At 34.5% G+C, this 15527-nt stretch overlaps 1 protein-coding gene across 3 annotated transcripts; it reads left to right on the forward strand.

Annotated features, from left to right (window-relative positions):
- Positions 1-7164: 7164 nt before the first annotated feature.
- LOC139700850 (cold shock domain-containing protein CG9705) lies at positions 7165-15226 on the forward strand. Of its 3 annotated transcripts, none has more exons than XM_071599292.1 (6): positions 7374-7492; positions 7619-7702; positions 8703-8902; positions 11237-11359; positions 14188-14375; positions 14824-15226. In XM_071599292.1, exons 1-5 carry the CDS (start codon positions 7490-7492, stop codon positions 14354-14356), a joined length of 579 nt encoding a protein of 192 aa, XP_071455393.1. In that variant the 5' UTR covers positions 7374-7489; the 3' UTR covers positions 14357-14375; positions 14824-15226. The 3 variants fall into 3 exon arrangements, with proteins under 3 accessions (XP_071455402.1, XP_071455393.1, XP_071455385.1); XM_071599284.1 differs by having other exon boundaries at positions 7475-7492; positions 14821-15226; XM_071599301.1 differs by lacking the exons at positions 7374-7492; positions 7619-7702 and adding an exon at positions 7165-7183 and having other exon boundaries at positions 14821-15226.
- The last annotated feature ends 301 nt before the right edge of the window (positions 15227-15527 follow it).

Raw genomic sequence — 15527 nt, forward strand, 5'->3', positions numbered from 1 at the left:
GTAATGCAAGGAAATCATTTTATAACAAAGTCATCAGCCAATTTGCTGATATCACTATAACATCATGGCAAGTAATGAATAATGTAACCAGGGAAAAAGTACACAAGAAAGGAATTGTTGATTTAAAAATGGGAAGGGGGTCAGTCTAATTGATTCAAAACAAGTAGCAGAGTTTGCAATGACTTACCTAACTAATGTGCCTCTTAATTCACAAAAGGAATAAAGCAAAATGGAATGTGATTTTGATTTAATTGCCCTCACTGAGTCTTGGCTTAATCCTAATATTTTAAGAAGTGAACTAAGCCTTGGTGACTTTAACATCTACAGGAAAGATCTAAGTGTTTTACTAGCTCGAAATGCAGTGGTGGAGCAGTGCTAATTGCAGTGAGATCTAAATATCTGTGCAATTTAGTGGAATGTGACCTTAATCTTAAATCACTTTTTGTTTCCATTATAACTTCTTGATCAAAAATATTGATTGGCATGGTTTACTTGCCTCCATATTCCTCAACTAACACATATCGTGCTTATTGTGAGGCAATTGGAAATGTCATTGATTCAGATAATCATTCTGAGGTTTTAAAATTGGTGATTTTAATATACCTCAAATTTTTTCCTGGCTTTTGCCCCTCTGCTTGCCTTGCTATAGCTCTGATGAACAGTCATCTCGTTTAACCTCCTCTCTGCCTGCTCCTGCTCGCGTGCTGATAGATTCTTTCTGCTACTTGCAATTTCAACAAGTTAATAACATCTATAATTATAATGGAAAATTATTAGACCTAATTTTTACAAATTCAGACTTCACTTCCATTTCTCTGGATAACAATCCTCTACAATCATGCGATCACCATTATTCTACCATAAATGTTTCCCATCAACTGAAATGTCCAATTGAGGTAATTGATTTTATGTTGTGTAAATATGACTTTAAGAAATGTGATGTTTTGCTCTGAAAAATTACTTGTTGAATATTAACTGGTGCTATGAAATCATTGATCTAAATTCAAATGAGGCTTTTAATTACTTTTATGATATTCTACATCATGGCATCCAGTTGTTAACTCCTATTATCACTCTTAAAACTAGTAGTTTTCCTAGGTGGTTTAGCTTTGAACTGAAAAATGCAATTGTAAGGAAGAAATTACGGCACAAATTATATAAACAAATTGGATTTCAATCTGATTATTCTAAATTTTCACAGTTAATGTCAAAATGTGCAAAATTGATTAGGAATTGTCACAACAGATAACACAACTTGAGTCAGCTATCCAACATAATTCAAAACATTTTTGGAATCATGTCCGCAGTATGAGGAAGACAGGCAGATTACCCAATGTAATGTTTTTCAATGATCTTTCTGCTTGTTCATATGATGACATGGCAAACCTTTGGGCCAAGTATTTCTCATCTGTGTAAGTAAAACATAATAGTACTCCTCTGCACAGTTTTCATAGTCACACCTCTATTTCTATCTCATCTATAACAATCTCAGTAGAAGACATCAAAACTAAACTATGCCAACTTGACCTTCAAAAGGGTTGTGGTCCTGATGAAATCCCAGCCCAGCCATCTGAGTATATGTCTTAGGCCATTACTTTGTATATACTGTTTAATAAATCCCTCACTACTGGAATTTTTCCGAGCGCACTTAAATCCACATATATAGTACCGATACATAAGCAGGGTAACTGAAATAACGTAACTAACTATCATCCAATTGCCAAGCTCTCAATAATAGAAAAAGTCTTTGAATCATTGGTTGTAGATAAGCTAACTCCTATCTTTAATAGCATCATTATTCCTGAGCAGCATGGTTTCACTAAAGGAAGATCAGCACTCACTAATCTTTTGGTTTTACAAAAGAATCTAATAGAATTTATGGAAAAAAGTCAACAAACAAATGTCTCGTATATACTGACTTCAATAAGGCTTTTGATACTGTTAGTCATGAGCTTCTTCTTAGAAAGTTGGACCCATTGGGAATGATTGGTACCTCGCTTGACTGGATGGAAATTTATTTGACCAACAGAGAAGTTTCTATCCATGATTAGGCATTCCCCAAGGATCCCATCTGGGTCCACTATTCTTTAACTTAATGATAAATGATATCATAATGGCCTTATACCCAATTCCTTTTCTTTTTTATGCCGACGAATTAAAAATTTTTTCCACAGCTCAATCAATTGATGATCGCCTAACTCTGCAAAACTGCCTTTATAGGCTTCAAAACTGGTGTGAGCATAATTATCTAACCTATAATTTAAACCAATGCTATTCTGTAACATTCAGCCAGAAAAGGAGTCCCCAGCCTTATTGATATAAACTAAGCAATTATCTTATGGCCCGATTAACAAATATAAAAGACCTCGGAGTTATATTTGACTCACAGTTAACATTCAGTCAACTAACTATGTTCAATCTAAAGCATACAAATCACTTGGATTTATCTTCCGATACTGTAAAAACTTTAAACATATAGAGCCATTTAAAGTTCTGTTGATCTCATTAGCTTGGTCACTCTGTGAATGCTGCTCTACTGTTTGGTCACCTTACCACAAACTCCACATTCATACAATCAAATGTGTTCAAAGAAAATTCATGTGCAAAATACATTCAAATTCAATTTTCACAAAGATCTTTATAGTTATCATGATATGTTACCTCTACTAAATCTTCCCTCCATGCATAAACCTAGAAAAATTAATAACATAACTTTTCTTAATAAATTACTGCATAACAAGATTGATTCCTTGGAACTCATAAGGACAATATCTTTCCAAGTACCTTCACATAGCACAAGGTATGAAGCACTCTTTGAAATTAGATATCATGCAAAAAATTACACCTACTGCTAGCCTATAAGCCAGATAATGAGAGATGCCAACAGTTGTTATTATATTGACCTACCTCCAATCTCACCAGGATCCCTTAAAAAAATGTTCTTAAAAATATCAGAAGAATTTTAGAATACAAATTATCGCTGAATGGATATCTGTACATGTCGATAAGTTGTTCTTAACGCTGATAGGGAAAATTTTCTTAATCAATGCCACAAGAACCAGTTGAAAAATACTACTAACATTTATCATTTTGTACCACCATCTGGCTTGTAATAAATACTATATTTCTAATATTCTGCTTCCATTTTTTAATTTGGAAAATTATTTAATATTGATATTTTGTCTACATTAATTAACCTAACTAGGTATGTTTGCATACCTGTACACCATCTGAAAATGTCTTTCATGCCCTGGAAATAAAAATTCTTCTTTAATTCTAAATTATACTTTAATTCTCAATAATGAGTATGTAACTTTCTGTAATTTGTACCCGTTTGTACACGTTTTTCATGATTTTGGAACCAATAAATGTTTTTGCCATCTTTGTGTAAAAGGGTTATTCCCGTAAATAAATACCTATAGATCTATAAGAGTTTCTGAGTCTTCGAAACACAGAACAGCTAATTGTTTGTTCTGTGACTTGCCCCATATTTTACTTTGTAAAGTCCTGGGATCAATAAATATTATTATTATTACTTCTTGCAAGCTGGCTCCTTCACATTGATATCTACCATTGGTACACTTATGTTCCGTTATTCTGATGAAGTCATCCCGTGAATCTAGAAGAGTACCTCTCTTTATTTTGGCCTCAAAGTAAAAGTGATTTCAGAATCACTTCCACACTGGGTATCACCAGGGATATCTTATTTTAATTATCACTGGGCCATCTCCTAAAATGCAATCTAAAGTACTAGGTCAGTAGTTGTATTGCTTACATGTTCAAGTGGAGTAAACTGCAGGAAAGTCAGCATACATGATAGATTGATGCCAGGAAGTTCAAGGTGAATGAAATCTCACATGATGCCCATCGATTCTTGTACTTCTTGAGCATAGACCTGATTCCACCAGCTCATAGGGAGTCACCTCCATCTTCCTCAACTTTCCCCAGGTCTCCTTTAAATTGCAGCATTGGTCACCATCTTCTACTGGTTGAGCTGCTTCAGTCATATGCCCCATCTCTGCAGCCCCAAGTCTGCCCATGTGCTGCCTGTAGTGCAGGCACCAAGGAAAAGGGCTGTGGATGTGCTAGTAGCGCCTGTGGGAATACATATATACTCAGATTTAGAAGTTTAAGTTGTAGTGCAAAAAAGTAGCAACACAATATCTTCTCCCATTATATGTGATTGCATCCTCGGGGCAATATTCCCGGAATGTAAGAAAATTGGAAATATTCACATGAGATATTCTCTGAGGAACACTAATGACCCTTATGGGTATTGGGATTATGGTTGGGTGAAACAATCGTAGATTCATGTGCTAGATATACCAAATTAAGGAGGTCATTCATACTTTTAAAATCAATCTATTGTTCAAGAGTGTCTTGAATAGAGTTGAATAATAGTTCAAGGTTTGGTGGTCCTAGTATCACTTGTCCTCATTTCCTTTGATGTTGCAATAATTTCACACTCCCCAAGTCTGTGGTGATCTACTTTTGTTATAATCTATTTTTATCTCACAAAGGATCTTTATGAAGGCTGATTCAAATGTCAATACTGCAAAATATCACCAGGTTCAAAATGAAAATAGTCATATTTGGTGCATGGAAGTAGAAGAACATGGGGAAGGGAGGTGAGAGGGTAAAAGGAGGGAGGATATGGTGACTATTGGCTGAGTTTAAGAACAAGGAGCGCAGGTGGAGATTAACAGTATTGGCTTTGTGGTTTGTGAAAGGGTTGTAGTCAAATAAGCAAGAGGACCTGGAAGCATTACAGGGGTTGAGGCATGGTGAGCTATACTGAGGAGGGGGAAGTTCCAGGGATATAATATGTACAATGAGAAAATTATCAGCAAAAATTCTACTAACTTACATCACCTGCTGGAATCACCCCAGCCTGAACTGGGCAGCCAATTCTACACTATTCGAGGCTATAACTCTATTAATTTTGTACGTGAAGATTTTCCCTCCCAATGAAAGCCAGATCATGTGCATTAAAGATTTCTCATGGAATGTAAAGTGATTAATTTATCATTATGAAGCGATTCCCCCAGGTCACGTCCAAATAATTTTCCAATTATATTATCTACTGAGTGCTTTGTTTCTCTTCAGATTTTTTACCATTAGATTGGAGTTGCTTCTCAATCTGAGTATTGTCATCTTTGCAAACTTAAATCTTATATTTTTACTCTAGATATTCCATCCCTTGTCAGCCATCATTTATGTATTTCTTTCAACTATTTCTAAGCTCTTTGTCCTCTATTAACATATTTCTAATTGCATCTCTGATATTCTCATATTTTTTTCAATTTCCAAACTATTTACACCAACTACTAAGTATTAATTGTCTGTAATTTTGGCCTTTCACTGCTTCAAGTTTAAATGAATTTTTTCACAGTAGTTTTCAATCTCAGTTCCCTTGTCTTTCTTTGAATATAATATCAATTAATTCAGTAATTTATTGCAACACACTTCCTCACCTTCATTCCTTGAATTATAGTATTTTATTTTTCCTTCTATAAAATATCTTACTTGACGTACTTACTTAAAGGTAACATTGCCAGCTCATTCTAGAGCTACACTATCAGTCAACAGTTCTGTTATTGATTGAAAATGAAAACTGGTCAGTTAAATCTGGTTTCCACAAAAATAAAATTGAGGTCAAATTGGACAGGTGCTCAAAATCATTTTTTGCATTCAATGTTGCATTATAATAACTTCTTGTTAGAAAATAATTTTTTATTCTCTTTTGGTCATGAATAAATTCAAACATGTATTGTATTTGATTACCTGCTATCTCTCCTTGCTTTAGCCAGTGGAGGCTATACAGAAACTGCCCCTGCTAAATATGAGTCCTTCTGAAGACTTCTATGAGAGACTTCTATGACAAGAGTCTGATCCTTGTATAAGAAGTGAAGGAAAGCAGTTAATTATTTTTTAAGATGCTTAATATACATAGAAAGTTTTTTTGCAGGTGCTCTCATTGGTTTCCTATTTTTGTATCAAAACAGTTGAAAAAAAGGTGATCATTAAAAAAGGTCAAGAATATTTCTGATTCCTGAGGTAGCAGGTTGTAAAGCACTGATAGTTCTTCACTGAATATATACTTAGAGGTATGACTGGTAAATGGTCTATCTATGTGTTTATACTAGATGGAAAACTTGCATCGTCCATTTAGATATTACCTACAGCACTAGTCTGTAACGTCTATGCTTTTTTCTATTTTAACTCAATCCTCTGCTTTTGTAATGTTATCTCTTTATATTATTATGCCTCATGCTGCATGTTTTGCAAAACAATACCGAGGGATATTTTCCATGGAATGATTCTATAAACTGTGGGTATCAAGAACGCAAACAGTATTTGGCAAAGAATATCTGTTTCATTTCGTGTGTGATACAAGACTTTAATTTTAAGAATGCTTCAAATTCGTTCGAAACGCAAAAACGGGTATCCAGACTCCTAAATTGCGAACAGAAAGACACAAAAAGGCGGAAAATCATTTTTCATTATTGTATGAAACAGCTCACATTTCACTGTGTGTGAATGATCTGATTTGATATGGTCATTAAGATATTACACATAAATCTTATAAGTCGCAAGACTGGCGATAGGTGAAAATCTAAACATCCGTTCTCAATTCATATACCTTTCTAAGAAATCTCCTCCCTCCTTCATTTTCTTTCTGGCACGCATGGAATTACTAAATGCTGTGAAAAATGTTTAAAATTTCATCAACAGCAAGTTGAAATTCATAAAGAATGTTATTCGAGCGGTAGCGTTACACAAAATACGGAAGTACAACCAAAAGGGATAATAGTATCTTCTAACAGAAAGAATACGATCGTTATACATTTTGCACTGAACTTTTTGATTATGGATTTATGTCGCTAAAACACTTTGAATACCTCTCGTCCTTAAAATCACACTCGCGCCACTGTTGGTTGCGCGCCACTAAGCGTTCAGCAATATATCCAGGGCATCGGTTGGCTAAGTGCTTTTCGCGCTTTTCTATGCTAGAAATAATAAAAATTAATTCAACACGTGAATGACGAAAATCATCACACGACTTTGAAGCAAGGGCAACTTTGTTTACTAACTAATTGGGAATAAGGTAATTATACATAATCACGAGAGTCTTTTAGTTTTGCTATCTGTATGAGCTAGAATAACATTTTTGAGTCTGATGGTGAGTTTTCTTCTCTGTGAACTGATAATTGAAGGTGAAAAACTGGTATTTACCGCATTGCAGTGGTTTGATATGAGTTAATTATATAGTAATAATAAAAATCTGGGGTAAAATTATATAACAAGGTGTCACTTTTAGAGCTAGTGGGAGAATGGTACCTTTAACGCTTGGGTTTAATAATGTTGCTTTTTCTCACGTGGCCATATAATGATGAAACGTTAAAGTAAACCATTAATATCTCATTAATGTATTATTATTTTTTTAAATTTACTTGCCAAGGCCGGAATATCCAAGCATAAAGAGCCAATGGTGGGTGTGTCATTTCGTTCATGTCAGAAATTACTGTTTATTTTTCCTAATAATAATCTCAATCGACCTACTTTATAGTCGTTATTGTATACGGTGGTTTTAGAGTTATGTACCATGATATTCCAGGCATCAGAAATGGAATGGATGCATTGGCAAAGAAATGCCCCAGGCAACGTCGGAAGATTATTTTTCGATATCTATGTAATAAGTGTAAGTTTAGAATTCCAATCGTTTTATTATCTGCTCTGCTCGTCGGTTGGAGTACTTTTTGGAATGATAATGATAATTCACCCCTTGTCATAATTTTCTTTGAAGTACATAGCTTAGAAATTTTAATAACTCAAAATTGTTAAGATTGCACGTTATCACACGAATCCTTACAATATTTTGAATTATATTTTTCCTTACAAATTATGTTATTTTAGTTAATTTGGATATTTCTGATGTGATGAACTCATGAGAAATTGGGTTTCGTCATAGCAGCCTTTCTCAACCAACATGAAATGTAAAATTAACGGTTTTATAACAAAAAGTTAGGTCCCCGTTGGAAAGCCAAACTCCAACTGCAGTCGCGGAAATTATAGGTTGTGCTTCATTTGGGAAAATGAATTTCCCGAAATTGGAGCCTCATGAAGTATTAACTGGCTTTCAAGGTATCACTTTCTAGAAACGTACAATCAGCAGAATAAACTCTAAGCGATCTATTTACAATATTTTTGAATGGACGAGGTTGAGAATCTCTGCTTAGTTGCTGCACTTTTGCTATCCTGACTTTTTATCATTTTTTGTGTGTACCGTGTTGTTTAAATTATGGATTTCGCCCAAACAAATATATGAAGGTTTTTTTCATTTTTAAGTAAAAATATACTTTCCTTGTGTGAAGCCTTTCCCCAAGGAAACAAAATTCGCCTGCTGTTTATATATGACCTAAGTTGAGTGTTCAGCGAGCATTATTGCTGCACATATTAATTAATATGTTTTGAAAATGCATGTTGCCTTGTCAATGTTACATATGTGTGTGTATATATATATATTCATCTGGTTTCCCTTGGTTTATTTTGTATTAAAATTTTAAAGATTGTTGGTGCTTCGTGTAACTTTTCATCTTGATTTCATTATTGTCTCTTTGGTCTTGTTACGTTGTAGGTTATTACTGCTTGTGAGGGTACATTAGTTGTATCTGGGATGTTTTTTTTCTTTTCACTTTCAGAGAAAATTGAAACTACTTCCACTTGATATCATGTCTGGGGAAGAACGTGAATCTACAACCCCTCCTCCAAGGTCACCTTTGGTAGATGGGGGTTGTAGCCCTTTACGGAATCCTCACCTTCTCTCCCCTGATTCACCAGGACATCATGGCCTCCGTGTGCCCAGTCCTATAATTACGAGACGCACTAGATCCTTATCCACGTAGGTGCATGTACTAATTTAAAGATGTTAATTTCAGTGGTTGTGTTGTAATAACATATGTGCTTGTAAGGTTATTTTCTTGTGTTCATTATGTCCGTGAAATCTAAATCAGGGGATGGGAAATTTCATAGTACTGCTTTAATCTAGTATATGACATATTTCTTTTAAATACCTGAATAGGACTTCACAGGTAAGGGATGAATGATTCTTTGTGTGGGCCTTTTCATGGCAGTAATTGAGCCTGAAAATTAGGGAATGTCAGTATTTGATAATTTTTCAACATATCAATTTTTTTTCATATGGTATGTCTAGTTATAATTTTTATTGACTTGGTTATGCTGAATAAATAATTTTGGTGTGCTTGCTTTTAAGGTGGTGCCTGAAGTCTCAAAATAAACTAAGTAACCCTTACAATTTGTTTATTTGACCATGGGAGTGGTATCACAAATTATGTTTATGATACCACTCCCATAGTTTATGGAAATATTGTTAACAAGTTGAAATGCTCATTGTAATTAAGTATGGGATGTTATAATGAATAGTTCAGTCTTTCAAGGCATTCTGATTAATGGAGGAACCTTGTATAGCACATCCTATTGTAACGTAAAATATAACTTTCTTGATTCTCGATAATCTCATTTCTTTTCACTTGATTTTCATGCCATGGATCTTGCAATGCTCCTGTAAAGCACTCAATGATGACTGCAATCCTTGTACTGTCTGACTTACTTGATCACATGCAAACCAAACTTTAACAATTCAGCACCCACTTTTATTCCCAGCTCAAGTTCATTGAATACTACTCTAAAAATGTCCCCAGAATATGTCTGTTCTAAAAAATACCAGTGTGAATATGTAACTAACCCTTTATCGTTCCCTAGCCTAATGCCTAACCCAATTTTCCATCTGCTATTCTACCTGTGCCATTTGATTCATGTGTAGGTTTCAAATAAGGAGCCTATCCCTCCTGTTCACTCCTGAATTCCATGATATTTCCATCAACTGTGTCCCATCTACTCCCTTGAATGCCATCTCAAAATCCAATAAGATCATAAAATATCCTGATCATATCCAATGTTACTTATGTTCTCACTGCAATGGTGCCATGTGTTCCTCTCCCCTATATTAGCCCAAACTGATCTGCAGCTAGGTTGACTGCACTATTATGTAAACTCTTATTGATAATTCTATGAATTACCTTTGCTGCATGTGAAATCAACCTTATTATTTTATAGTCCTTACATACTGAAATACTCACACACTGTATATTTTTGATATGGGGAAAATGGGAAAGGGATATTTGTTTTGTGGTGAAAACATTGTACTAGAGTTCATCTGTACATAATAAACACACAAGGAGTAGAATTATTTGCATTGAGTGATGTTTGTAAGTTGTTAATGACTTGACTTTCTTGATGATGAATATTTTCATGGTAGTATCTCATGCTCAACAGAAAGTGTAATGTGTCTTTATTTTACATAGTCATCACAAAGAGATGGCTATATGTCTTTCAATAATCTAGACTTCCCATATTTTACGAGTTAGAAAGCTGATTTGTGTCAGACTAACAACTTACTTGACACAGTCTAGATTAAAATTGCCCTATTATCGTTGAACAGGTAACTGTAACAACCAGTTTCTCATTAGTATTTCTGCCAAATGCTGTCCAACTTCCTTTCCTACTTTTCATCGTATGGGTATATTATAGATTTTATTTTGAGGGTTTTAATGTTGTTACTTCAAAGCCTTATACAGGGATTGGATCTTGCTTGGAGTGAATATAGTTTGTTCTTAAAATAAATATATGCCTATAATTCAATGTGTTCCTGTGTAGTCACTGATAAATTCAGATCTTTGGACGGAAAGGAGTGATAGTTTAATGCAGTTCAAAATTTTTAAGAGAGAATTAATTCCAATATTCCTTCTTTCGAAACTTCCAACAACATTTGTTTTTGCATGAATACAGTAATATTTCCGAATGCTACCTCTTGTGTATTATTGAGGCAACAGTCTACTTAATTATTTTATCTGTTTTATTTTCTGATTTCAATTTTATCATTCATGTACTTCAAATACATGAAACTTATGTTCATTAATGAGCATAAGTTTTAAATGTTTAAGACCCACAAAATTACAATGGCTCAGTTCCCACATTTTTTGAAGACTTGTTTATTTATTAAATTGTTTTTTATAAATAAATACATTTGCACAAAATGTTTATTAAGACTGTAATATGAAAAGTCATGTTGTGCCTACCTCTAGAGCAATGGAAAATGGCTGGTTTTTCATGCGGAATTAGAAAATGAATAATGTGAGGAATTATACTTTTGCAGATGTGAGAGAGCTTTACAGAGTCCAGAGGAGATGGGTACAGTTAAAGCCTTCAGTCGCTCAAAAGGGCATGGATTCATCACCCGTGATACCAACAACGAGGACATATTTGTCCACATCTCAGAGTAAGCTTGATAGATTTCATTAATTTGAGCCTGATACATCTAATATTAATGTCTATTGACCATAACTTACTCATAAAATATCACTATGATTTAATTAGTCACTTTCTGAAACTCACAAGGCCCATGACAGAGTATCCAATTTGATAGCTGAACTTTTGGCATGCTGACTCTTAATTTGATCAATTTGATTTGGCAATGAAGTGAAAATTGCTTTTTAAATTACAATAAAACTAACATTGAGAAAGCTTTTCAATGCAGCAATTTCAGAGTGTAAAAATCATTCACCTTGACCGGAATTGAAACCCGGATCCCTTGATGCCCAGCCAAGTGCTTTAGCCAGTTAAGCTATCAAGGCATCCTTAAACTCTGAAATTTTGGGGACTTTAAAGGAACAAGATGTTGTGATGAAATACCATACATACAATGTCACAGGCATTCGTAGTCGGGCGCGATGCGCCACAGTCCATGAGGTTAAAGCCAAGTTTAAACACTTAGGCTGCTTTTACCTTTGACAAATTCCAAGAAATGCCTGTGACATTGTATGTAGGGTATTTTGTCTCAGCATCTTGTTCCTTGAAAGCCCCCAAAATTTCCGAGTTTAAGGGGACGCCTCAACAGCTTAACTGGCTAAAGCACTTGGCTGGACATTGAGGAAACCGGGTTCGAATCCCGGTCAAAGCAAATCATTTTTACCATCTGAAATTGTTGCATTGAAATACATATTAGCGAATGACTCCGTTTTAAGTTACTGTTGTGGCATCTCCAGCAGTTTCTTGGAATTTGAGAAAGCTTGTTAGATACCAGTGCAAAATTGCATTTGAGGAACTTGGTTTAACAAAAGAATTGTGGGAATGTAATGTGGAAAGACTGATTCCCATTCAACCACCGATATTAAGCAATTATAGACCCAGATGGGAAGGTAACCTCTGTACCTCTCTGTGTTCTTGTTTCTTGCCTGCATGTGGCAAGCATGCCAATCATGGGTTGGCACAATGGACCATGAGGTCTGAGTGCCAGGGGCCACTGTCAAAGGTTCCCCTACCACAATAGTCTGGTCTAATAATGGGGAAATATTCTAATGAAAAAGCTGAGTCTATGTATTATTTCACATTGGTTACCAACATATTCCTAGAATTTGGGACCCCATGTAGGATCTAATTCCAGAATTAAACCACACACAAAAAAGCTGCCAATTTTCTACAAATTAGTTGTGGATGAAAAGAATTGTTTGCATCAATATTATTCAGTTTCTTCCAACCTGGAAAACTTAGGGAATATGATGAGTATTCTGGAAAAATCTAAATTTGAAAACTTTTATAGAGGAAAGTTCCCTGCCTGTCACTTTGAGATATGTTCAAGAGATGCTATTTATTTTCACCTCTGTTGGTCCTCACATCCGTTGCCTCACTTAACCCTGATCCTCCCTTGAGATTGCAAAAATGGAGGCATTGGTTTGTGAAAATGTGGACATATATATGCACCTGCCATCTGAATATCTTGAATGTTTTAACAGTTTCATTTTTCATCCATTTAGTTATCAATAAGTGATTTTATGGTACCTTTGACTGTTGGTCAGACATCTTGCTGAATTATGAGAATGATACAGTTTTAATGCAACTGAAATGGTACTATCGTCACCACTGTTGGTATTTTAGTAAAATGAATCCTCACTATTGTTTCACAATGTTATTTCCATTCTCTAGAAAATCTATATGCCTCTAAGGTACAGTCCACTGTCATTGACTTACAACTAAAATATTTCTAAGCAGGATAGTGTACTTTATTGATATTCTTTACATGTACTTTCAGCATACAGCGGAATCTTCTTTGCACTCCATGATTACATTCAGACTACCAATCATCCCTTGTCATTCCTGACACCCACAGTCAATAATTATGAATGAATGGCCAATATTCACTCAAATACTTATAAACATATTTTGGGATGTACATATAATACCTTGAAAAACTGAAAATATTTCCTGGAAAGTTCAGGGAAATTCTTCATAGTTGAGTAGTCTGGTTTTCAAGCCACTGTACACATTCAGATTGTATTCAAACTATTGGATAAATACAAATCATTTGAATTTAATACAATGCAAAGTGAGTAATTTTAACCTTTCCCTTTCATTAGTAGGTGAGACCACAGATATCAAGGGAAATTGCCTACTGTTCAAAGGATTGTTTTTCCCTTATGCAATTCCTATGAATAAGAAACATCATGTTTGACAATTCAATCTAATCGAAAATAAAATGATACGGAATACTAATAATCACCCATTACTCTAATGGATAATGGCCTAATGCCCTGTAATGCTTACATATTCCCTGATGGTAGCTGTCAGGATAAGCTGTGGGTGTATACTCTTGAGTAGCATCAAGTCAAGTTAATGGTCTATGCACGATAGGTGAAACCACTGCCTTAAGAGCATTGCCCTTATACATTCATGTCCTTTAGTCCACTGATTCATTATCCATGGTTTCATGTGACATAGGAAATACACTGTTAGCTTACAAGATTGCATGTTCCTTTGTGTTGGTGATATCTTATAGAGTATAATAAATGAATTAAATTTTTGTGTCTATGCATGTTGCATAAATAAAACATTATAAATAGCATTTAATATTGTAGTTTTGTAAAAGTGCTATAAATTTTGGAATGTATGACGTGCAGGTACAAAGGTCTTACCACAACCTGAATTTAAATTTCCTCTCAATATTTTCCTGAGGTAAAATTAAATATTTAGTCAAATAGTAGCATACACTTCTTTTTGGAATCGTTAGAAAATTTTCAATAAAATTTTTTCTTTTGTCATTCATCCAAATAGCATTGAAGGAGAGTTGGTGCCAAGGGTTGGTGATAGAGTTAGATTTCGCTTATGCCCTATTCCTCCAAAGGTGGAGAAGTGGCAAGCAGTTCATGTGACTCTACTTGAAATAACACCTGAAGTTCATTTGCGGTGGGACAGTCCACCTGATCAAAACAACACGCAGTAGTCCTGGGGTATTGCAGGAGGTAGGTTTTTGACTGGCAGAAGTCATGGTCTTTGCCAATAAAGTGATGCCTAGTTATGGTGTGTAATTCAGTGTGAGGTTCTGAAAACCTAGTATCCCACGTAGTTATGACTTGACTAAAGATTCACCATCCAAATACCTTGAGTAAAATAGAAATTCATAAATACTGGTAATATCTAGCTATTCAGACCTCATTACAACACAAAAATTCTAAGTACATTTTTTTGTTATCCTAAAATAGGAAAGAATAAATTTCTAATGAAAAGGTAAATTATTTTAACCAAGGTTAAGTTGAATGATAATGGATTAAAGAAATGGCAGTTTGAGATTGTTAAAATAAGTTTTTTTGCTTTGGGTGTTTTTGGAAATACCATAAATGTACTTTGTGGTTTTATGTTTTGAGTGAAATCGATTGCTTTCCATGAAGTTCCATATTTGTATTCCAGAAGAGCATTATTCTTCGGAGCTGCCATTCTCGAGAATAAGATGCCATTCAATGAATGACTTTCAATTAGAAGAAATGAAGTGTCAATCAGATGTCAAATGATGTACCTATCTCCATCCGCACCAGTCATTGCATTTATGAAGATGCCATTAGTTATGGAAACAATGTTTTAAATAATCAAGTTTTTGTCTATGGTAATGCATAATTTAAAATGCCATTAGTTTACAATATTAGAAGTAATTACATATGTGTAATACAACTGTTTTTCATTCATATCCTTGTAGACCCTTCTGTAAGAGAAGGTAAATGTTTACCGTTTTGTAAGTGACCTTTTATTACAGTCACCGCTAAAAATTATTTTTATTTGTCTTTTGGATATAAAAAAAATAAAATCTGCCTCCACCAGCTTTTAGACCAATCAATTAAATTTTCTAGCTGCAACCTATATTACCTTCATAGTCGTGATCTTATCAGTAAGAAACAAGACAAGGTTTCTAAATGGACCCATATTTAACATAAGAGTACAATATTGCCATTAGTGTTTCAATTGAGTTAATGACCAATAATGCATTGAAAACCCACCTTTGGTTTAACTTTTATGGGAATAAATTGTTTGCTACACCCTTTGTATCTGGTTACATGATTTCTTTTTAATATACAAATTACCTAAACTGTTCCAATGATTCATTTGTATTCTTGAATGTTTTC

The sequence above is a fragment of the Hetaerina americana genome, unplaced genomic scaffold (genome assembly GCF_022747635.1).
Source record: "Hetaerina americana unplaced genomic scaffold, ioHetAmer1.1.p SCAF_1, whole genome shotgun sequence".
In the NCBI taxonomy this organism is placed as follows: Eukaryota; Metazoa; Arthropoda; class Insecta; order Odonata; family Calopterygidae; genus Hetaerina; species Hetaerina americana.

Coding starts and splice junctions, on each gene's coding strand:
- LOC139700850 (XM_071599292.1), top strand. Junction 7,703..8,702: donor TCGATATCTATGTAATAAGT/GTAAGTTTAGAA, acceptor TTTCACTTTCAG/AGAAAATTGAAACTACTTCC. Junction 8,903..11,236: donor CGCACTAGATCCTTATCCAC/GTAGGTGCATGT, acceptor ATACTTTTGCAG/ATGTGAGAGAGCTTTACAGA.